The 22,965-nt window shown below is 52.1% G+C and overlaps 1 protein-coding gene and 1 long non-coding RNA gene across 6 annotated transcripts in view; one reads left to right on the top strand and one right to left on the bottom strand.

Annotated features, from left to right (window-relative positions):
- The window catches only part of Rab11fip4 (RAB11 family interacting protein 4), a 106,553-nt gene that overhangs the window by 9,308 nt on the left and 74,280 nt on the right, over window positions 1-22,965 (bottom strand). For 3 of the 5 annotated variants that reach the window (XM_021176628.2, XM_029483748.1, XM_021176629.2), the window contains 7 exons: window positions 8,205-8,428; window positions 5,766-5,960; window positions 4,962-5,096; window positions 4,694-4,729; window positions 4,201-4,300; window positions 3,841-3,944; window positions 2,605-2,745 (listed from right to left, as the gene is read on the bottom strand). In XM_021176628.2, the coding sequence (XP_021032287.2) occupies window positions 2,605-2,745; window positions 3,841-3,944; window positions 4,201-4,300; window positions 4,694-4,729; window positions 4,962-5,096; window positions 5,766-5,960; window positions 8,205-8,428 (935 nt within the window). Of the gene's footprint in view, window positions 1-2,604; window positions 2,746-3,840; window positions 3,945-4,200; window positions 4,301-4,693; window positions 4,730-4,961; window positions 5,097-5,765; window positions 5,961-8,204; window positions 8,429-8,635; window positions 8,689-22,965 lie in introns of those variants that run through there. The other 2 variants (XM_021176631.2, XM_021176630.2) reach the window with 2 other exon arrangements.
- LOC110304932 lies at window positions 14,201-18,589 on the top strand. The gene is made up of 3 exons (XR_002379117.2): window positions 14,201-14,263; window positions 14,841-14,969; window positions 18,550-18,589. It is a non-coding gene; the product is annotated as an uncharacterized LOC110304932 (long non-coding RNA).

Here is a 22,965-nt window from a genome sequence, read left to right as displayed (position 1 = left end):
CAAGAATAAGAAAATGTCCCACAGGATAACTCAGGTCCAGCGTCCCTGATCCAAAAATCCCAAATGTTCCTAAATCTAAGGCTTTTTGAGCACTAACATGATACCACAAGCCAAAATCCTGTATACCATGAAATGGCTTCAGGTGCGAAATCATTAGTGCCTTTAATTCTGGCACTCGGGATACAGAGGCAAGAAGATCTCTGGTGAGCTGGAGGACAGCATAGTTTACATAGTGAGTTCCAGGGTGGCCAGAGTAACATGAGACAGTCTCAAAAATATGTATGTATGTATGTATGTATGTATGTATGTATGTATGTATGTGTGTGTGTGTATATATATATATATACACACAGATATATATATATATATATATGTATATGTATGTATGTATATATGTATATGTGTGTATATATGTGTGTGTGTATTTATATATATATGTATATATATATATATATGTATGTATGTATAAATAAACTACTCTCAGTCCATAAGTTACTTTTTAACTGTGTGAGTTCAGTGTGTTGTACATGTACCTAGGGGCAGAGGGGGTAGTGTACATGTGTCACACTGAAAATGAGTTTGACCTTATTTGAGACAGAATCTTTTATTAGTTTGCCAGACCAGCTGACCCTCCAACTTCTGGGGGTTCTCCTATCTCTGCAGCAGAACATTGAGGTTACAGTACACACTGCTGTGTTTGGTTTTATGTACGTTCTGGAGACATGAATTCTGTATGGCACTTTACCCACTGAGCCATCCCCCTGGCACCATCAGCTATTTTAAAAACAAAGAAGCCAGGCTTGATTGTGTATGGCTTTAATCCCAGTACTCAGAGGCAGAGGCAGGCGGGCCTCTAAGTCTGAACCTAGCTGGTCTACAGAATGAGTTCTAGGACATCCAGAGAGACCCTGTCTTGAAAAAAGAATGGGAGGGAGGGAGGGAGGAAAAGAAAGAGGAATGTCATGTTTAGACAGGATCCTATCTCCAAGATGTATGTATACATAAATATATATTTCAAAAATCTAAAAATTTCTGAAAGCTGGCCTTCAACATGCACACATGTGAACACACATGTACATACACAAAATCCTTCATGAAACACCGAGGAAGGCCACTTCTTGGAGGAGGAGGAGGAGGAGGAGGAGCAGCAGCAGCAGCAGCATAGTCCTAAGTATGGTAAGCACAGGGCTCTCCTGTTAGCATCTGTAGTCTTAAGGCTATGCCCATATCTGCTTTCTATTCTCCATCCCTAGCCCTCATCTGGAATTCGAAATGCTCACGGCAGCTTCTCTGATCGGAGGCAATGATCCTCTACGGAGTGATTCCAGACAGCTGCCCTACAGTGACCCAGTGGCACTCAGATGGTTTTATAGGCAGGTGAGATGGCTACAGAACGTACAGAACCACACCTGACTCTGGCAGTGCCCTCGCCCCAGCTACTGCCTCCTCTTTCTGGAGAGGCTTTTCTCGACCTTAATGAGGCCTTGGGTACCCTAGGGAGGCCTCCAGACAAGGGCCAGGGAGGAGTCTGGACCTCCGTGCTAAGTGGTGTGAAGCTGGCTAAGGAAGTGAGGAGGGAGTATGCCAATGATGGGAAGTACTGTCCATGGCTGCACACGAACCGCCCCAGGAGCTGTGGGAAGGGCAGCAGGTAAGATTATCCTCAGAGCCTGACCTTCTGTGCTCCTGCTTCAGGCCCTGCTCCCTGCCCTCTCTCCTCTACCTCTCTGTTCCCAGCCACCTCTCTTGAGCCTTTAAACACACCATTTAAAACAGGAGTGTTTAACGTGAGCAGCCACTTAGGACTCCAGCCCCAGAGCCATATGCAAATAACAGCCTCGAAAGCCGTGGTTCTCAATCTGGGGGTCCCTTATCAGAGAGCCTGCATATCTGACATTTATATTACAATTCTTCATAGTAGTAAAATTATAGTTATGAAATAGCAAACAAAATAATAACTTTATGGTTGGAGGTCACCACAATATGAGGCACTGTAGTGGAGAGTCCACAGCCTTAGGAAGGTTGAGAAGGTGTTGGGAAAGGTGGGGAGTCTCAGGCACATGAGTTGGGAGGTCTCCTCACCAATCTCTGCTTAAACACCCAGGCCAGGGAATACCAGGACAGTGCCTGTCCCTCCAGGGGCCCCACCACGCCCAGCCAGTGACAAGACCACAAAGCACATGATGCATGGTGTGGGGCAGGCAGAGAAGGGGATAGAGGAGGTTACACAGCAGACAGAAACACTGTGACCAGGGCCGGTGCTGTTCTTCCAGTCTCTGACTTGAGTTCTAGCAAGGAATGTATGCAGGAGGCCACAGGCTCAGCTTACCCACACTCAAATTCAGGGGATGAGCTGACAGCAGGGGGCGCTCCAGGCCTAGCTATGAGACCCAGCCTTCTGACCCTCCTCTGTGGCTTCCTCTGCCCAAGCACCATGGCTACCACGAACTTTCACTCTGCCTACTCCCTGAAGAACTGGCCGGTGCCATTTTATAGTATCTGAAGTAGAAATGCTAGGACGACTGGCTCAGCTTTACTGGAAACCCTCGGGCGCAGAGGGGCGGGGGCTGCAGGCATGAGGCCTGGTGCTCCCCTGGTGCCCACCTGGTGTTGAGCAGCTCCAGCTCTGTGCTCTTCTCCCGCTCCAGCTTGCAGTAGACCTCACGGTGTCGCCGGGCCTCCTCCTCCAGCGCCTGCTCCGCTGTGGTCTCCTGATCCTTCACCATCTCCTCCAGCTCGTGCACCCTGAGGTGGGGCGCAGACACGTTCAGTCGGGGCACACTCTCCATCTCCCATCCAACAAGGGCCTGAGCCCTGTCAAGGCCCCCAGCACACTCACTGTGACCGTGGTGTGTTCCCACCCTACGGGCCCTGAGCTTAGCTGACAGGTGAATTAGGGACACTGTGACATCTAACAAGAAGTGTGTCAGTCACACTCCAGGGAGAAGCAGAGCTAGAGAAGAAGCTCCAGAGGGGAGAGAGGCCACACGGAAGATGGTGAAGTCAGCAGGCTTGGCCACAGCTACACTAATGGCTTCCAAGTCTTACCCTCTCTTTTCTACGGACTTCCTGACCAGAGCCACTCCAATTACTTAGGTCCATCCTGGCAAATGGCCATAAGAAATCCAGAGCCAGGAAGAGGTCAGGCCCCTCTGGAGTGATAACCCAATGCTGACTACTGGAAGCCTACAGTTAGTTGTCCAACAGTTCACATCAGGCTGGGCTGGGGCATACAAAAAGGCCATGTGGGGACCCAGCATGTGGGGACCAGACCCAGCACAGAGAAGTCTACCAAGTTTCTTGCATCTGGGAGGCCAGGCAGCATGGGAGGCATCCTTCCCAGTCTCCTGCTATCTGTCCTTCCCAGTCTCCCTGCTATCTGTCCTTCCCAGTCTCCCTACTGTCCATCCATTCCATCACCACCTGGCCACACACAGCGCCTCCTGGGCCCTCCTGCCTTCCACTCCCTGCCACAGGGGCATGTCCCCAGGAAGGGGGAGGTCAGGCCCTAGCACTCTAAGCCAGTGGCTCTCAACCTTCCTAATACCTCCCCCTCCCCGACCCCCTACACCCATAAAATTATTTTACACTTTATAAGTGTAATTCTGCTACTGTTGTAAATTGTAAGTATCTGATATACAAGATATCTGACATGAAATCCCTGCAGGGGTTGTAGCCCACAGGTTGAGAACAGCTGTTCTCACTTGGTAGGAGTCACAAGCCCTGGGGCTATACACCCAGGGGAGTTATCTAGCAGGTCTGGAATCTAGATCAAGTGGCTCAGAGCCGGAGAGACTGGGGACCCAACTCTGCGCTCCCCGGGGCCACCGTGCCCCTGACCTGTGCACCAGCTGCATGTTCTCTTGCTTCAGCTTGCTCTTCAGGCCCCCGCTCGTCAGGCTGTCATTCTCCAGCTCTGTTACCTTTTTTTCCAGGAAGCTCACCTGCAGCATGGAGGGTGGGGTGGGGTACAACAGGCTTTTGAAGCCACGGAACCGAGAATCTAGAAAAGCCCACAACAAGGATCTCCAAATGACTATGCAAAAAAGAGCACTCGTATTTTGAGAGGAAGGGAGGGCCACGTGATTAGAGCCCCTCTTGCCCTGAACTCCTAGGTGGGCATAGGGTTCAAGTCCCCAGAGAGCAGCCCGGAGCAGGTCCCCCACATCCCAGGAACATGCAGACAGTCCCAGGGCCCACCTTCTCCGTGATGTCATTGTCACAGGAGTCGATGCTGTCTCGGAACAGGTCCTCGGTGCTGCCATTACTGCTGCTGAAGTTACTGTTGTGCATGAGCTGCCTGTGGGGGTGGAGGGCACCTGCCTGCCATGTCTGCCACAGCCTGGGGCCCCAACTCAGGCTACGGGCTAGGTGAGTTTTCGGTACAGGGGCTGCCAGAAAAGAGGTCACAGGAGGAATACTCCACAGGACCACCTGACCTTCCCACCCAAATGACTTCTACTCTAAGGATGGTAGACAGGGCCGTTCCCCAAGCCCGGTCCTGAGTGGAAGGGTAACACAAACAGCCATGGGCACACTAGAAGGCCCACTAAGGTTGACAAAGTGAGGATCTGAAGATGCTGACCCTACCAAGTGGGGACAGGGTGGCAAGGGCATGGAAAGGGGCTGCTCCGCCCCTCTGCTGTCTCTGAGTGGTAAGCACTCAGCTCTTTGTCTCCCAAGAGGGTCTTACCGTCCAAAGGCTGTGCTTGAGATCTTCCTGTTGGGGCTGGAGAGAGAGAGAAGGGGGACACAGTCACTGAACAGAGGGTCATGAGTACACTTCCACACACTGCCCACTGCACGACACTCGGGTATGATGGGCTGAAGGGACATCACTCATCACACCTCACTCAGTGAGGTGCTGCAGGAAACGCCCCAGGGGCAGCTCTGCGGGGACGCAGTACCTGACCTTGTGCTGCGGGTCCCGCCTGGCCCTGCCCCTCTGGCTGCGGCCTCACCTGTTGGCCTTCAGGTTCTTCAGCCGGGCCTCCAGGTCGTTCAGCAGGTTGATCTTCTTGCAGCACTGAGAGCAGTACACGTCCAGCAGCTCGCTGTTGTAGGCGTGTCGCATCTTCCTTGGGGTCTGTCCCGCACTGGAAGGGGGGGGGAGGCAGGGAGGTCACTCTCTGTGCTACTGACAGGCTGTGCCCTGCCCCACCTCACTGAGCTTGTTCAACTTAGTTCCCCGAGGCTCTTATTTCTGTTTTGTGGCAGAGGAATGGAAATAAACCAGAGCATCCTTTCCCTTGGCTGCCAGAGATAGAGGTGTAAGTGTGCGTGCGTGCGTGTGTGATGCATGTGCGTGTGTGTGTGTGTGTGTGTGTGTGTGTGTGAGAGAGAGAGAGAGTGTGCGTGTGTGTGTGCGTGTGTGCTACCAATTAGCAGATAGGGCATACTGAGAGTTAATGTCATAGGAAAGAATGACTCCGGCAGGCAGGAAGGAGCCACAGAAGGTCACTTGAAAGGTCCTTAGAACACTGAGGTTCTAGGAGGCAAGATGACATAGACATTCCCTCACAGGGGTCTGCAGACTCCCAGGCCAATTAACTGTTTCTTCTCCAAAATAAAAGGCTTCCCTTTTATTATGTGGCCCACACCCACCCCCGCCCCAACCAGATGTAAGACGGTGGCACCCTGCCTGCCAAAAGAGCCTGGCAGTAGCCCTGGACAGAGGAAGGATGTTCTTTGCCTGTCTGGGACAAGGCTAGACTGGTTCTGACATTTTCCATGGACTGCAAATGCCACCCAGAGTAAGGGAGCACCTGGAAGACACTGAAGATCCCAGATCTGAGTAGACATTGGTTCTGGTCTCATCGTCGGGGCAAGGGCTGCTGGGAGCACAGTCCACGTCATCCCCCTCGCCATAGTCTTCAAATTGTTCCTCGTTGCTGATAAGAGAGGCGGTGGAGTGAGTGGAAAGGTCTGATGTGGTCACGGATGGAGTGAGGACGAGGCACCTAGGGCCATAAGCACCCAATTAGTGGAGGGCTGAGGGCGTGACCCGCACGCAGTGTCTGGGGGGAACCAGCCTGGCCCAACAGATCACAGATGCCTGGATAAACCTGACCCTTTTGGGGACCCCGTCCTAAGGAGAACATCCCACATAGAAATGTCTCCATAAGAGATGAGTAGATTGTGCCATCCCCAGACAGTGAAACACTGCTTATTTCTTAATGGCTTAGCAACAGAGAGATTAAAATTACACTATAATTATAGTTACTGTATTAGAATATGCATCAGTAAAGCAGTTATTAAATTATAGAGTATCAAATGATTGTTGAAAGACTCATAAGCATTGGTAACAAGGCAGAGAAATACATATCAATGATAAGTTAGATATAAGCTTTGACAGTGATTAATACATTTATTCTGGGACAGTGTCATACTATGTTGGCAGCAATAGCGCACACCTTTAATCCTGGCACTCAGGAGGCAGAGGAAGGTCTATCTATAAATTCAAGGCCAGCCTGTACTATATAGATTATTCCAAGTCAGCCAGGGCTATACAAGACCCCATGTTTAGAAAAGTGAAAGGGGAAGGGAAGGGAGAAGCAGAGAGCACATGAGAGTAACATGGCCATGGGACTTGGGTTAAGGGTTATTTCCTCTCATTCTCACTTTCCTCATCTTTTCCAATCTTTAATTATCCCTTAATTTTTCAAAATTTATTATTATTATTATTATTATTATTATTATTATTATTATTATTAGTGCATGTGGGCACATGTACACTCCTGCCACCATCCCATGTCCATGAGTTCTGGGGCTCAGGCTCGGGGCACCTGGCAAACACCTTTACCCACTGAGCCAGCTTTCTAGCCCTCTTTATCTTTTATCATGACAAGTAACACAGGTGAGAACCAGCCCCCAATTTATAAAGTGGCATGTCTAGTCCAAAGATGCCTAATTCTAAAGAATTATCTACAGATGTCAGAGACCCCACACTCTAGGGCATCTCATGGACCACCCGTGGGAAACATGAGGGCCTGGTTGGGGCTGACTACAACCTGAGAGCAAAGAGACCTTCAGCTAGTAGCCTGCCTGCATCCATCTTCCCCGAGGCAGTCACAGCAAATTCTCTGCTCACCCGCAGACCATGACTCCCCAAGCCCAGGGAGTCTACACTCACAATGGGAAACGTTTAATGGAGGGTGGGGATGTGGGGAGGACAGATGAACACCTGGTTAGTTCTGTCCCTGGGGAACCCCAGCTTCTGTGTAAGGACCACAGACAGCCCTGCTGGCAGGCGCTAAGGAGTCCCCTGGCACTCAATCTGCATTTTATTTATTCACACTTTGTCCCCCCTGGGGGGGGGTCACTTGTACTTCAAGCTGAATGGCTCTCAACACTCCCTTTCCTCTTATAAATGTGAGTGAAACTTCACTGTGGCTGGGAAGAGAATACATTGCTGTTAGGGTTGGGGGATACCTGGGAGATACCTAAGGAGGAGGGGAGGGGTTGGGGGAGGGACTCTGTGAAGGGGGACCAGGAGGCAGAATTGTGTTTAAGATATAAGTAAATAAATTTACAAAAGAGGAGCTGAGCTCAGTCCCAGCACCCACAAATGTCCCTACAAACTCACAAACACCCTCTCTGAGCCTCCACATAACCCAGCATGCACACCCACTCCGGCACACACAATTCAAAATACATATAAATGAGTCTTAGACACTCAGGCTGGAGAGCTGTGTCCGTGGTTAAGAGCACTTGCTGATCTGGCCGAGCACTCAGGTTTAGTTCCTAGCACCCATATGGGCAGGTAGCTCACAACCATCCATAATTCCAGTTCCAGAGGATCCGACACCCTCTTCTGCCATCTGTGAGTAACAGGTACACATGTGGTGAATGCCCACATATACATGCAGGCAAAACACTCATACATATAAAAATACATCTAACAATAAGTCAGATGTAGCACACGCGCACACACATACACCTTTAATCTCAGTACTGGGGAGCCAGAGGCAGGTGGATCTCTGATTCAGGCTGGCCTGGTCTACACAGCAAGTTCTAGGCCCATCAGAAATACACACTGAGCCCGTCTTCCCTGCCTCAGCAGGCTGACTTCTGCACGGGGCTTATAATTCCAGCATTATCCCTACTATCCAGACACCTGGGGAAGCAACACGCGAGTTCTGATCCTATAAGGTGTCACGGGTACTTTCTAGCTCCGGGGCCACGTGCCAATTGGGTATACTCACTTGTCCTCTGGCAGGAACAGGCCCCCCAGCTCAGGCTCCTTCTCCTCGCCACAACTCCTGACAGAGCCCTCCGGACCTTGGCTGCTCTCCATGGGGCTGTCCATGTCTAACTCCTGGGGTCCCTCAGGTAGGGCCAATGTCATCGCTTCCTCTTCGTCTTCCTGGAAGAAGTCGGGTTCCCTGGGGAGGAGCTCGCCATCAGTAGAGCCAGAGAAGTCGCTGCCCTGGAAAGTCAGAAGGGCAGAATAAGTAGGGTTGGCTCCTGAAACTCAGTACTCACCGGTCTACAAGTGCATCTGCAGGGACTGGGGGTGGGGTGGGGTTGTTAGCAGCAAGGGGCTCTCATGGTGGCTGAGTCTCGAGAGCTCAGTAAGGGTTCTGTCTCCCAGGCAGAGCCACCCATAGAAAAGGGCTACAACTAGATCAACTACCTTGAGGACTGGGCGGCTATGCTAGAGCCCTCATCACAGTCTGCACAGGAAGCCGCATATGTTCATGACGGCTTCTTGGCTGTACTGACTGAGGACCCGCCCTAGCCAACTGTCAGGGACAACCCTGACCTCACACAAGGAACCTGAGGCACAATGGTGCAGGGAAGTCCGCACAGCTAGGGTGCACCCTCCAAGACCCTGTACAGCCACAACACCTCAGGGCAAAAAAGAAAATAGTAATAATAATATATCTATTTGTCTGTCTGTCTGTCTGTCTGTCTGTCTTTCTTCCTTAAGCCACGTTGCCAGCTGTTATGTAACACTTTACTCAAAATTGAAACATCTTATCTCCCAGGTAACCCCCCTGAAGACAGAAAGTAAACTCAAAACAGTTTCAGGAACTCCCAGAAACTGACCAGATTCTCTTGGCCCCTCCCTCCCAAGACAGACTGCTGAGAGTCACAGCCAAGTTCAAACAGGTGGAGACCAGTCAAACAGCTTGAAAGAAAAAGAGATAGCCCAACTGCCTGGAGAAGGCTTAGGCTAGCTGAGGCACCTGGAAAGGACACTCTGCAGCCTCCTGGGCTGCCCGGAAGCTGTGTGGTACGGTATGCTCCAGGTTCCCACATTTTGTGAGTAGTATCCTGGGGTGGACTTTGGTATTATTCCACTAACAACCCCGAGAAAGTTCATGGATTCACTAGATGGACTTTGCTGGTACCTGTATCCATACTTTGGTCTGTTGTGGGCTATCCGGAGTAAGCAGCCAAGAAAAGGCTATGAGACACCACCAGCCAGGATCTCTCACTCCTGGGCCTGAGATGCTCCAATGCCTTAAATGATGCTGATGTGCAAGGAGGTTTGCTGTACCTCTTAATGACATCATCTTATAGACGAGTTCAGGTCTGGCTTATTTAACCTAATGTAAGTAGTTGGCTCAGCAAACCGTTCCCATGGTACTTGGCTTTTGAGAGGGCAGGCACTCCCAGTGGCTCTGCTTCCAAGCCGATGGTATACTCTATGTCTAGGGCTACCTGAGAACTGCACTGTAGGTGTTTCCTTCATCTCCCCAGGCTGCCAGGGAGTCAGAAGCCTCACAAAAGTGTCCACAAGAAGAGGTTGCAGGACGCCAGAAGCCACCTGGAGCTGGGATAAGCCTATGCCCTGCGAAACCTGGGGGCTCTGAAGAGAAGATGATTCACAAACATGGTTCCCTGCCTGCACCAGCACTCAGCGGAACCCAGATGGACCAATGAAATCAGCACAGGCAATCCCAAAGGCGGAGATCAGGGGGTGAGCCATCCAAGTCTTCCTCACACTCCAAGGGTCAAACCCACACACGGCTCCGAAGTCACTGAGCTACATACTCTCAGCTCACACAACGCTCACCTGAAACACAGGAACTAATGCGACAGAGCAGCCACTGACTACCAAGAATTCACATGTCCTACTTCTGTTTGGGGACAATTCTCCAGGATGGTCGTCTTTGTTCCCATTTTACTGATAGGGAAACAGGAGCTCAGAGAGTAACCTGCCAGTGTTCTGGTAGGCTGGGCAGAAGGTCTGCCTGCTTCTGCCTGCCACACACTCCGTTCCCTTTGTCACGGCTCCCCTCGAAGCTCACTAGTTTCCAGAGTTGGGTGTGATAAGGTGAGTCACTCTCTAGAGACTCGATGTTGGTGATGATGCCCAGGTTCTTCTCCTAAGGCAACAGTCCTCGTGCACACGCCACCCCTGCGGGAGATGCTGCTCAGCACAGAAACACCCAGGGGAAAGTGAGGGGTGGCTTGTCCCTCAAGGGAGCAGCTTGAGTCCTCTACGCCATCTCCCACGACGAGACCTGCCAATGTCACCTGATCAGACAGGCAGGCCAGGCTGGCATGAGACGAGCGGTGGGGACTGCCACCATCAGCCATCCAGCTGCAGGCAGGAGCTGCATCCGACCTCACTCCGTCCCAGGACGAGTCCCTTTACCCTTTCTAGATCACAGGCCTTGCCTAGGAGCCATGACCCACAATCCACTGCACAACAGTGCTCACCCAGTCCTTCACCCAGCGTCCCACAGCAGTATAGTGACACTACAAGCCACATATGCTCCTGGCAGGGTGGAAAGTGTCTCAAGGGGACTATCTTAGTCACAGGAAGGACAGAAGAAAAGCCAAAAACACCCTTCCTATCCCAAGACCAGATGAACCCTCCTTCCTGGTAGACTTTTGAGCAGAGGATTCATCTGCCCTTCACCTCTGACCTCTGACCTCTGACCATCTCTCACCCAAGAGTGCCAGAGGTGTACAGGGCTCTGATGCCCACTCCTGTCCCATCGAATGCAGATGAGGCTTAAAGCAGGCAAGTGGCTGCTGAAGCTGCCCAGCTGATGGAGGACCCTGAAGCCAGGCTCAGGCTGCCAAGAGTAACGTGCCACCCGCCCCCAGCTGTGTCCGCAGGTGCATGCCCACATTAACATTTTCTTTTAAAATTAACCTCTCCTTTTATTAACACCTTTTCATTCAACCCACAATTGTTTGCCTAAGGCAAGTGGAAATTTTAATTATAACTTCAAAATCATTTCCTGCAGCTTCCCCCCCAAATTAAAGCAGCATAAGGCAGGCAGTAAAAGAAGTGAGCAGGATGGCACAGGCCCTGCGCCGGTCCCAAAGCAGCCCTCCTCCTCGGTCTGCTCCCTCCTGCAAGGCCAGGCCTCTGTGGAACGGTGAGCGAAGTGCCGGGTCAGCAGCTCTCACCCCACACACCTCAGGAAGGGAGGCAGTTCTTGGGGGTACAGAAGAGGCCTCTGACCCCCACCATGTACCCCCCAGGCATGGAGAGCTAAGTCACACAAGGACCCTGTCAGAGCTGGTGATGTTCTCTATGATTCTCAAGTTGCACGGGGAAGGGAGACACGAGCAAGGGAGACACCCCCCCCCCCAGCAATAAAATCACCCTCCCGGGGGTCTAGGTGGCTCTGCTCTGTGCCATCCCCCAGCTATGCCTGCTCAGGCCAGAACCCCAAACAGAACCTGTGTCACGTGGGTTAGGGCACTGGAGAGCTTTGGGGACTGCGTAGGAGCTGATGATGAACCTCCGGGGGATGCCATGCAAACTCTACTCAGGCTGACGCAAGATGCAGGACTCTGTGCTGAACAAATGCAGGAGGCCCTGGCTGGTCAAGAGTCTCTCCCTAAAGTGCGATGTGTGATGAGATGAGGGGCAGCATCGTCATCACCCCACCTGATCACCATGCCGGTTGGAGCACATGTCTACACCCTGCATATCCCGTGGTGCCCAGGAACTGTCCTGAGAGCCGGTAGAGCAGGAAACTGGTACCCGAGGAGGTTGACTTTCTACTGAGAAATATGGATGCTCAGAGCAGTTTCTGAGTTTCTAGCTTCCAGAACTCTTCTTTCTTGTCCTGATCACCACCAGTGGTGTGTGTGTGTTTGTGTATCTTCGCGCACAGGGAGAAGGGAGGGTCATCACGCAGTTGCCCTGGCATTGAGTACACAGGTCCAAGCCGGGAGCTTACAGAGGCCTCCTCAGAGTCTGCACAGAGAGGCTACGGCTGGTCTTTCAGGAAGCTTCAGGAAGGCAGTATCCTCAACAGGCAGTATGGCTCTCTGTGGCCCCATCTAGCCTCCCAGGGCTCTGTCCCTGAGGGTGCAGAGGTGAGCCCTACATACAGAGTTCCTGTCCTTCTGGGCCACAGGGACTATACTCCCATGAGCCACCCTGGCTTGCTTGTGTCCAAACTCAGGGACACCTTCTTCCCCAACCTTGGGGTCCACGGAGTGATGGAAGATATAGTAGATGCAGTGTGCCCCTGTGTAAACCCAGGGGACCTCTGTGGCTAGGACTGCTGGAGGGCACAGCTCTGGAGCCTGGCAGTTAGTCCTGGTAGACTCAGCTGCTCATTAAGTCCTATGTTCCTGGACAAGACTCTACCTCCACAAGGCCCTGGGATTTCCCCTAGAGAGCCGGGACTGTCATTTTTGCCTGAGAGGCTGCATGACAAGTACCAGCTGGCAGCTAGGAAAGCTTAAAGAAGTCAGGCCAGGCATGGGGAGAGGCTGGGGGCTGTCAGGCCTGGCGTGGAGAGAGCCTGGAAGCTGTCTGCTCAGAGACCAGGTTGTCTCACCTGCCATAGGTCCTTGGCTGGTCAGCTAGCAAGAGCCTGACAGATATATATGGTTGGGCCTGGGGACTAATTCCAAGGACAGGGATTACTGGAGACAGTACTGAGCCCAAGTCCCAGGAAATAGGACCCAGCTACATCCCCGGAGTGCCCCCACCTCCATGTTTCCACTTAGTCCTCTCATCTAGGGATGAACAGAGCTGGCTCTAACTGGAAGTGGTTGCCAGAAGGCACACAGGCTGCCCAGGCAGCCCCTCTTCAGTCTCTCTAAGAGCTGGGTTCCCCCGTCAGAAGGTCCCACAATCACCCTTTCCTCTGTAAGAAGTTAGAAAGGGCTGAATTCAAGGGCTGCTGAAAAGACCCAGTATCAGTACACGTGCTGGGCTGTCCAAGCCTCAGAGAGGCTCACAATGGCCCACTGTCCCCGCTGTGCAGGCAGGAGGTACAGCAGGACCCAAACCAAACAGCTTCATTTGGTGTTTACCCTCATCCACCTAAGGGGGGTGGGGGTGGCAGAGGGGGAATCTCAAGGTCACACACCCTAGGTTTCCTGGCAGCGAAACAAAGATGAACAGAGAACACAGACGATACAGAGTGGCTACGTATTTCCATTCCCTACAAGGGCAGAGAGGGTGAAGTGGTGGCCACAGGGAGGTCTACATCCTGAGCCTCAGCAGCTAGCATTCCAGGAGCACATGACTGAGCATGGCCTGAATCAAACTGCACTGGGCCACAGGACCTGGACGACCATCCAAGGAGCATCTAAGGCAGTGTTTCTCAGTCCTCCTGATGCTGCCACCGTTTAATACGCAGTTCCTCATGCTGTAGCAACCCCCGTCCATAAGGCGATTTTCATTGCTACTTCAAACTGTAATCTTGCTACTGTTACGGATCAAAATGCAAGCATCTGTCATTTCTGATGGCCTTACGTGGCCCCCGTGGAAGGGTCGTTTAGAAACCCAGGAGGTTGCGACCCACAGCTTGAGAACCACTCACTGACTCACTGATCTAAGAGTTTGTTGTGGCCGCTGTCCAGCGGCGTGACTGCTGGATGAGGTGTTTCATCTCTGAGCATCCGAGATGCATACACGTGACCAGGATTGTCAGAGGATCTAATTAAGGACAATGGCTCACTGTCTGAGGACCCTGAAAACATGACAAAGAGATGGTGGGCGTTGGGGACATGATCTAGAGTGGGTTCCAGTCACACTCCACCACATATGAGCACTGTGGCCTGTAGGTCACTGAACTACCCTACCCAGTGCCTCAGTTCCCTCACCTCCACAGCTGAGCTAATCATAACTTGAGTTCAGTGAACTGGCAACTGTTCTAAGTAATTGTTCTTAGAATGTATGGGAAGGGCTTTGTGAGCTATTACTGTCATTAGTAGTTAAAGGATGGCCTCCAGGGGCACACCTGAGCATTCCGAATTCTATCCAAGCCCGGGGAGGCTTTCCCTCTGACTGACCCCTCGGTGATACACTGGGGTGGACAGAGAGGTAGGCTCAGCTCTAGGAGGCCAAGTTAGGTTTTCCTCCCTGCACCAGGGTCCTCCCATGCCCACTGCCTTGGCAGGTCTGTGTGCACATTAGTCACACCCTGTAATAAGTGTTAAGATGAGATGTTGCCTAGAGAAGGGAGTCCAGGAGGCCCTGAGGTGCGGGCTCATCCACCCCCAGCTCTGGCAACAGGCTCCACTCCGCAGGCGGTGACTTGGAGCCAAAGCGTAGCTCTGTGGGGACAGGGCTGGGTAAAAATAGCCTGGGCGGGCACATCTCAGCTTCCCTTGAAAACCAGGCACCCGTGGGTACACGTGGATCCCCCCACTGTAGGGAAGAGGCTGTAAGTGGGCACAGGCCAACAATGGAATCTCTTGTGTGTGTGGCCAGTTAATACCCTGGAGACGTGGAACAGGCCAGGGTCATGATGGGTTTTTCCTCTGGGTGGCAGGAACCTCCCCTCGAGGAGGAGCTCGAGGTCCCAACACCCCAAATTCAAAGAGGGTGGGCTAGGACTGCCTACAGTGACACATACCCTCATGACCCCAACCCATACTTGGCTGTTTTTTTCACATAGACATGATGACCATGGTGGCTGTGAAGCAATCCTGACAGTAACTGACTTCCCCTGGGGCTGCCAACCCTGCTACACACACACTGACCGGATGCTCGTCAGTGGCTACCTGGTGCCAATCAAAGGCCAAAGGTAGGATCAAGTTAAGGTTAGCATCCAAGCAAAAGACCAGAACCTTGACCTACGTCCAAGGCCAAGGGCACCCACAGGAGACCTGGTCACTATGCTACCTCCATTGCTCTGAGAGAAACCTGTGAGATCGAAGCTCCGTGGCCCTGGGCTCCTATTTTGGTGCAGGAGGCGAAGGTTTAGAAGGCAGGACAGACTACCATGTTTCTTCCCAGACCTACCCCACCCACCACTCCGAGAACGGCAGCCAGGGCAGGGTTTGGTCCCTGGGCTCCAAGTCTACTCCTGAACCCCAATGAGTCTCACCTTAGGCAAGACACCCCCTCAGCAGGAGCCCTCAGGTGACAATCTCTGTGCAGATATTCCAATGTTAACCTCAGTTGAAACTCAGTTGCAACTAGTCTCAGGACAGGGCGGGGGATGGGGGAAGGGCGCCGCAGCAACAATAGATGCTTCCTCTTTGGTTTCAAGTCATGCTGGGATTTCTCAGGCCTGTAGTGCTATTTACACAGAGCATGGGCACACAGACCTAGCCAGCCACTGCCTGTGGAAGCCCACACAGCCTTTCATCCCAACTTCAACTGTCTCCCAGGTCCCACACCGCTCTTAACTCCCACCTGCTGACAGGAAATGGCAGAGATTAGGGGAAGAGAGGCACACTGTAGCTCCCAGAAAAACTTAGAAAGGAGACATCAAACAGCCCAGAGCAGATCCGAGATCTGTTCCAAAAGATCTGGAGGCATGAGCAGTGTTAAGGGATCTAAAGAGCCAAGTCCACAGAGAGGGGCTGGCGTAAGGTACAGCACCAAGAAGGAGGGTCTGAGGTAGACCTGGCCAGCGCAGCTCTGACTGACAAGCATGTCCAACTGCCCAGAAGGCTGTGGCTCAGCCAGTGCCCGAGCTGGAAACCAATCAATGCCTAGGCAGACCTTTGACCAAGATTCCTGTGCCTTTGACCAAGGGCCTACTGACAGAGAAGAGAAAGAAGCTGCCCACATTGTTGGCCAGGGCCTGTTTGGTGCTGCCAAGGGACTGGCTGCTGCTCCCGTGTGAGCATGCAGGTGAGCAGGGGCCCTACTGCCAAGCCACACCCCTTGCCGCCACAGCAACCCAGAGAAAGCTGGCAGGGCCACACAGAAGTACTTCAAGTACTTCAAGGGGTAGGAGGCACTTAAAAATGACGGAGGATCCATTTACCAAGATGTAGCCCTCCTACGAATTCGTGCATCTTTTACAAGTTTCAAAATACATACAGAAAACTTCAGAGGACTGAGCGAGAGTTTCCCTCCCCTGGGGGGATGGAGCAGGCAATGGAGGATTAGAGGAAAGATAGGTGAGAATACCTCCAATCTGACCGTGTTCACACAGCACACTTCCCAACACCTGCTAGGAGAATAAAGCCAGCAGATGAGAGGCTGATGGGACTCTGGGTACTTGCACAGTACCAGAATCACACACACATACACACACACACACACACACACACACACACACACTGCAGACCACAGGAAAGCTCAGAAACCCCCTTTCAAGTCTTTGAGCACTGAGCAGGCTACTGTTCTTTAACACAGTAATCAGACAGCATCATTAATGGAAAGACAGACACTGGCCGGTGTCCTCCCAGTGGAGCCCACAGCAGGAGGTACCACAAGTTACAGGTCACAAAAAATGGACCAAACCCCAAACAAACGAACACCATGCCTTCTGTGAGACAACTGGCCTGGTGAACCACAAGAACAGAAAAGGTCCCTGTGGCTCACACCTATACTCACAGCATGCAGGAGACGAAGGGAAGGGAAGCGCTGTGAGACTGAGGCCAGCCTGGGCTACAGAAACAATTCCAGGTCAGCCTGGGCTACAGTGAAACCTTGCCTAAAATCAAATAAAGGAGTGGCCTGCAACTAGATTAAGGGGGGTTTCTAGATCAGTGCCCTCCAACTTCAGTGTTATTTCATGTCACACGGTGGGGAATTAAACTGGGACGAGATCTGGAAATGTGTGTTTCCAAGTTGAGAGAGAGGGGCTAAAGAACATTTCTAGCAGGGGCAGTCACTGAGTTCGAGGCCAGCCAGGTCTACAAACCTACTTCCCGGGACAGCTAGGGCTACACAGGGAAACCTTGTCTTGAAGAACCAGATAAAAGTGACATAAACAAGCAAAACACCCTTAAAGAAAAACACTCCAGGGTCAGAACCCCAGAAACACCAGGCCTGGAGAACCAAGCACCCCGCAAGACCACCAGGGGGCAGGCAGGAGAGCTGCTGAAGAGGCAGTGATAGCTAAACCACCCCCCAGTTCCAAATGGTGCATTTGGTCAGGAGCCCTCGCTGGGGGTGGGCCTGTGAATGAAAGTGGGCTAGCTCCCTCCAGTGAGTTCTCCTGGGATCTTAGGCTCTGTGCTCCCTCAGTTTGCTCCTCCCTTTGGAGGAGGGCTCCCACAGCCCTTCAGTGATGTATGTAAATTTATATGTAAAACTCTCAGCCCCTGGCACCTACGAATTTGTTGTTGTGTTTGAGTAAGGGTTTTTTAAAGAAACAACTGAATAGAAACAAGACCTTCAGGGTGAGTTCTGTCCAACGTGACTGGTGTCCTTACAAACATGGTGAGTGAGCTCCGTCCAACATGACTGGTGTCCTTGTGAACATGGTGATACACACCTGTAAGCCCAGCACCCTGCAGGCAGAGGCAGGAGCACCAGGGACTCCAAGCCACCCATGAGAGAGCTACCTAGCAAATTTGAGGCCAGCCTGGGCTACATGAGACTCTATTTCATAAAACAAACAAACAACTCAGAAGAGAAATGAAGGTGTGTGTGTTGGGGGGGGTGGCGGGGGAGACTAAGGACAGAGACTTTATAAGAAATCCTCCTGATAGCACCATACTCTCAAATGTAGCTTCCAGAACCCCGAGGAAATCTATGTCAACCACTAGGTCTGAATTACTTTGATGTGATAGTCCCAACAACTAAAGTCCTTCCCTTTGCTTCAGGGGAGGCCCATAGGGATCCCCAATCAGTGGATGTTTCCACCCAGACTCCCCACATGTGTACACCAAATCCGCACAGGTGCCCATACACACAACAACAACAACAACAACAACAACAACAACTCCATGGATATTAAAAACTGACAGTGTGGAAGCCAGGCATGTTGGTGCATACCTTTAATCCCAGTGCTTGGAAGGCAGAGGCAGGTGGATTTCTTGAGTTCCAGGCCACCCTGCTATACAGACTGAATTACAGAACGGCCAGGCTACACAGTAAAACCTTGACTCAGAGGGAAAAAAAAATTGCCAGTGCAGTCAGACAGTGCAACAGCAAAGGTGGTTTTGTTTGTCCACAGTCCTGCTCATGGGTTATAAAACAGATGTGAATAGTGACTGGTTAACAGATACAGAGACAGCAGGCAGGCAGCCACACGACCACAGGCTCTGCATGTACACACAGCCTCTAATCCTGGGGCAGCCACCTCTGTGGCCAGAAGGGCCCAGTAATTGAGCAAGATATTTCCAGTTTCTCTACACCAGACAGTATTTCTGGCTACTTAAAATCCAGAGCAGATTTCTTCCCTTTGTTGTGGCCAGGACAGGAAGAAGGGCCTCTACCACTCTGGGGACACGTGGGCACCCAGCTCAGCAGCGATGCCAGCCTCCTGAGGGCCTTCCTCCCCTGCCCCCACAGCTGTTCAGTACAGTGATGGTAACTAAGGATCCAGCAGAGCCTGGCTGAATCATCTCCAAGAAAAATTCACAGGAGAGGAGGTGAACCCGCCTTCAACTCAGCCCCGGATGAGGTGTGACTGTACAAAAACCCAGGGTCTCATATCCAAGTGCCCTAGTAAATCTATTTTTTAATAAGAAGGATTCAAAGAGGATATCTGGTCTACCCCTTCCCCACTAATCAGAGTCAATGACCTTGATTTCCAAATGAGCACGTGGACTTCAGAGGCAAACTCCCAGGGTTTATGAAAACAGACTTTAAATTGCTTCCACATCTGGAAACCAAAGCGGCAGCTAGCCCCAAGAATTCCAGGCATGCCAGCCACGGAGAAGCAGAGGGTCCAGGGAGGCATTTCCTGTTAGCCTGAGGTTCCTTCACCCACCTATCTGAACCCACACAGAAGATCTCTCCACAAACAAAGAGGGCTTGTAGAGCCACACTGGCCACAGTCCAGGCTTCCCTCAACACATGGCCATTTCCCCTCTTTATGTCCACATCTACCATCTAAGACCACATGCACCTAAAACCTCACTTCAGACACCCCAGCTGTGTTCTCTCCCTGTTTTGTTTGTTCTTGGGATAAGATCTTGCGGTCTCTGTACCCTTGGCTGGCCTAGGACTCACAAAAACCTTCCTGCCTCTGCCTCCCAAGTGCTGGGATTACAGGCTCGCCACTACACTGCATTTGAGTTCTCAAAGAAATTATTCCCCAAGCACCCTGGGAAGATTCGGTTCCTATCAGTCACTGTGCCTCAGGCTCTCCCAAGAAACTGTGGGCCAGGGCAACGCGTGTGTTATTGTCAAAGCAAAATGCATAGACTACACTGAAGCCTGCACAGGGCTCTCCTGGCTCCTGGAACAGGCAGCTATTTTGGGCTACAAATTATAGCTTTTAAAGATGTGGCTGTTTAAAGTGAGGGCTTAATTATTCACATGGCCCAGCGCTCTCAGGCTGGCTTTGGGAGCTCCTTATTCTATGGCTGTGGTGGGAGGGGCATGGATTTCAGGTGAAGCCTTGGAAAGCAGTAGCCAGCCCTCTGTCCTCACCACTGTTGGGGAGTGTCCCCAGTGAAATGACACACAGCCTGAAACCCGAAGCCAAAAGGGGAACTACCCAACTCCCTCTGCCACAAAACCCCTCAGGCCATGGAAGGCCCAGTGAGGTGCCAACCTTCACCCACAGCTGCTGGAGAGGCTCTGTGTGGAGCAGACACACGAGCAAGCTGATGGGAGGGAGGGATGGATAGCCAGTGGCTTCCTCCCTCATCATGCACACCACCTAGGCCAGGGCCTTGTATGCAGACACCTCTCCTGCTCAGGGCTGCAGCATCTCTCCTGCCATCTTAGTGTGGGGTCCTTCCTGCCCCAGGGCCCCTCTGCTAGTGCCCTCCCAAGCTCTGCCCAGTAGGGGCAGGTAAGAGCACTGGACCAGAGTCATAGTCTGAGCTCAAAAGGCCACAGAGTCACAGGGGAGACCACTGCAACCCTTCAAAGGCATGCCAATAGCTAGGGCCTGCTCCTGAAGCCCTTCCACAAGTTCTTCCTCTGACATGCACCAACCTCCTGTTACCTGGCTCACCCCCTGCAGCAGCACCCACAAGTTAGTGTTACCTCCTGAAAGCAGGGGCTGGAAATCCCTGACTGCACAAAAAGTGGAGAAGTCAGCTAGAAGCTACCAGAACCTTCAGAGAAGACAGGCAAGGGACAGAGAGAAGACCTGTGGAAACACGGCTTGAAGCCACTACTTGCTCACTGAACACCCTGCAAAGCCCCATCACCAAGACCTGACTGCCAGGACCTCGAACATGACCCACTGCCCCAAAACCCTGCTCCCACCTCAGAGAGTATCCCAGAGAGTATCCACAAGGTCCACCGGAACCCTTGAAGGGTCAGGACTCACCCTACCTTCCACCTCCATTCTACCGACTGCTGCAGCCCAGCCCCCTGAAACAACGGTAACTCAGGACACCTGCTCACAGGACTCCACCATCGCTCCCGGCCCAGAGCATCCATAGACTGTTCTGTGAGACCTGTCACGGAGAGCAGCACATTGGTGTCACAATCAAGCGAGAAGGGCCTTCTGCTAAGCACCTGCCGTGTATTATCCACTCCCAGAGGGGGAAGCTCAGACTGCGGGCAGACATACAAAGAACCGCAGGGCCGTAAGGATCAAGTCTGATATTCAGCTCAGTGAGGAGGGCTCAGAGGAATCCCCAGACTCTTGGTGAAGAGCTCTGAGCACCAGAGAATCCAGAGTCGAGACGTGAAGGCTGTTGAGACAGACACCAGTAGTGCTGGCAGCACTGGGGCTTGGGTGGAAGGGTCAGAACCCACGGCACAGACCCAAGGGTACTCATCCTGTCCTCCTGGCCCCAGGAAACTCTGCTGGGGACAGATGTGGACGAAGGCTTTAAGGGAAAGCGTATGTTAAACAAAACAAATCAAACCTCAGGCACAGTGAAAAAATGAAGGAAGGGAAGGCCCAAGGGATATACACGGGTCAAGGAGGCTAGAGAGATGGCTCGGCAATTAAGGGCACACACGTGGCGATCTTCCAGAATACATGGGTTCAGTTCCAGCACCCACAAAGTGGTTAACTTTGTGTAACTCTAGTCTCAGAGGATCCAACGCCCTCTACTGGCTTCTGTAGGTATCAGGCATGCATGTGGTACAGATATGCATAAACACACACAGACACTCATACACACACACACACACACATTTATAAATTGTAACTAGTTAAGAGGCCCTCCTATCACATCGGTCTCTTGCTGCTTGCTGCCTTGAGGTGGGGGTGGGGGGATAGGGATGGGGGTGTGTGTATGTGTGTGTCAGTAACAGCTCCCCGCTCCTGGGGAAGGAACCTGAGGCTCAGAGTGGCTGTTCTGCTCTCAGACCCACACAGCTGCAGAGTCCACAGGGATCTGAGTCCAGTACACAAGCTTGCCCATTTGAACCACATAACGCTGTCCCTCAATCAATTCTGGGACCACTACAGGTGGCTCTTCTGTCCCTGCTTTGTAGAAACTGGGTGAATTACATAATTTCTCCAGAGGTTACCTAGTTTCTGTGTTTCATTAAATGCAGTAAGAGTGCCTCTGTTTTAGATGCACTGTTATTTTAAGTATACCAAGAAAGGAAAGGGGCTGTCAGCTAAGTTATAACACCACCAAGTGTATACTACACACACCAATCGGAGATATCAACATGCTAAAGGGAAAAGCTGTCTCAAAATCTGGGGAGAGTATAAATGGGAATGAGGATCCAGTCAGTTCTTTATCCTGTGTGTGCCCATGGTGGTCAATGACTCCATACTTGTACAAATGAGCACATACATGTACACACATTCTTTCTGTCTCCCCACCCCTCTTGATGCTGTAAGAGCCTTCCAGCCCTCTTCTCTAATGGGTACAACTACCCACTATGCAGCTAACTACACAGAGATGTGCTGGCCAGGACTGCCTTGCAGACAAGGACCTCGCTCGGCCCCATGGCCATCACCTCAAGGTTATTACCTCCCTGTGCCAGGCAGAGTTGCTCTGACCACCACCCACTGTACCAGCCAAGTCAGGCTGGCTGGCCTCACTTCCCAGGATCTGCAGAGCTCAAAGCGGCCAAGCTGGACCAGCAGGTACATCGGGCTCCCTGGAAGACTACCAAGGACAGTCACCTAATGTGGCCAGGGGCTGTACAGCCTGCACCTTTTAGCCTGGCCCCTCTCCAGTCCTCCCGCAGCCTCTGCAGCTAGATGAAGCCACAGCACTTTAATAAGGCGGATTGTGGGCTGCTGGGCAGACAGCAGCCCTGCTCCAAGTGAGCCTTTCCCTGGGCACAGGTGCAGGCACGGGCAGGTCACGGCTAGAAAGAAAAACAGGGGCTGCTCCCCTTTTAGACTACTGTGATGTGACGGGGTGGAGTGGGGTGGGCAGAGCTGTGCAGAGTGCACAGCCCCAGAGAGCAAAGGCCAAATGCAGCCCCACACACACCAAGCCCCTGGGGAGAAGGCTGTCACCTCAGAATGTGCTTTGCATCTCATTCACAGACTGCCACCAAGGTGCCAGCCTCTTGGACCCAGAGGGTGATGTGCAGAGACCAAGATGGTTTCTTTAAAATTACAGGCACTGAGAAAGGACTTTGCTTCTCTTAGACAGACAGACCCTCAGGAGGTGGAGCCCCCACACCCCACTGTGCCCTTCCTATCTCATCAAGACAATACCTGCTAGCCTCTCTGTTGGGAACTGAGCTTATCAGTCCTGAGAAAAAGCCAGGGAAGATGGCAG

Source organism: Mus caroli, chromosome 11 (assembly GCF_900094665.2).
Source record: "Mus caroli chromosome 11, CAROLI_EIJ_v1.1, whole genome shotgun sequence".
In the NCBI taxonomy this organism is placed as follows: Eukaryota; Metazoa; Chordata; class Mammalia; order Rodentia; family Muridae; genus Mus; species Mus caroli.
This window is presented reverse-complemented; position numbering and strand designations above follow the sequence as displayed.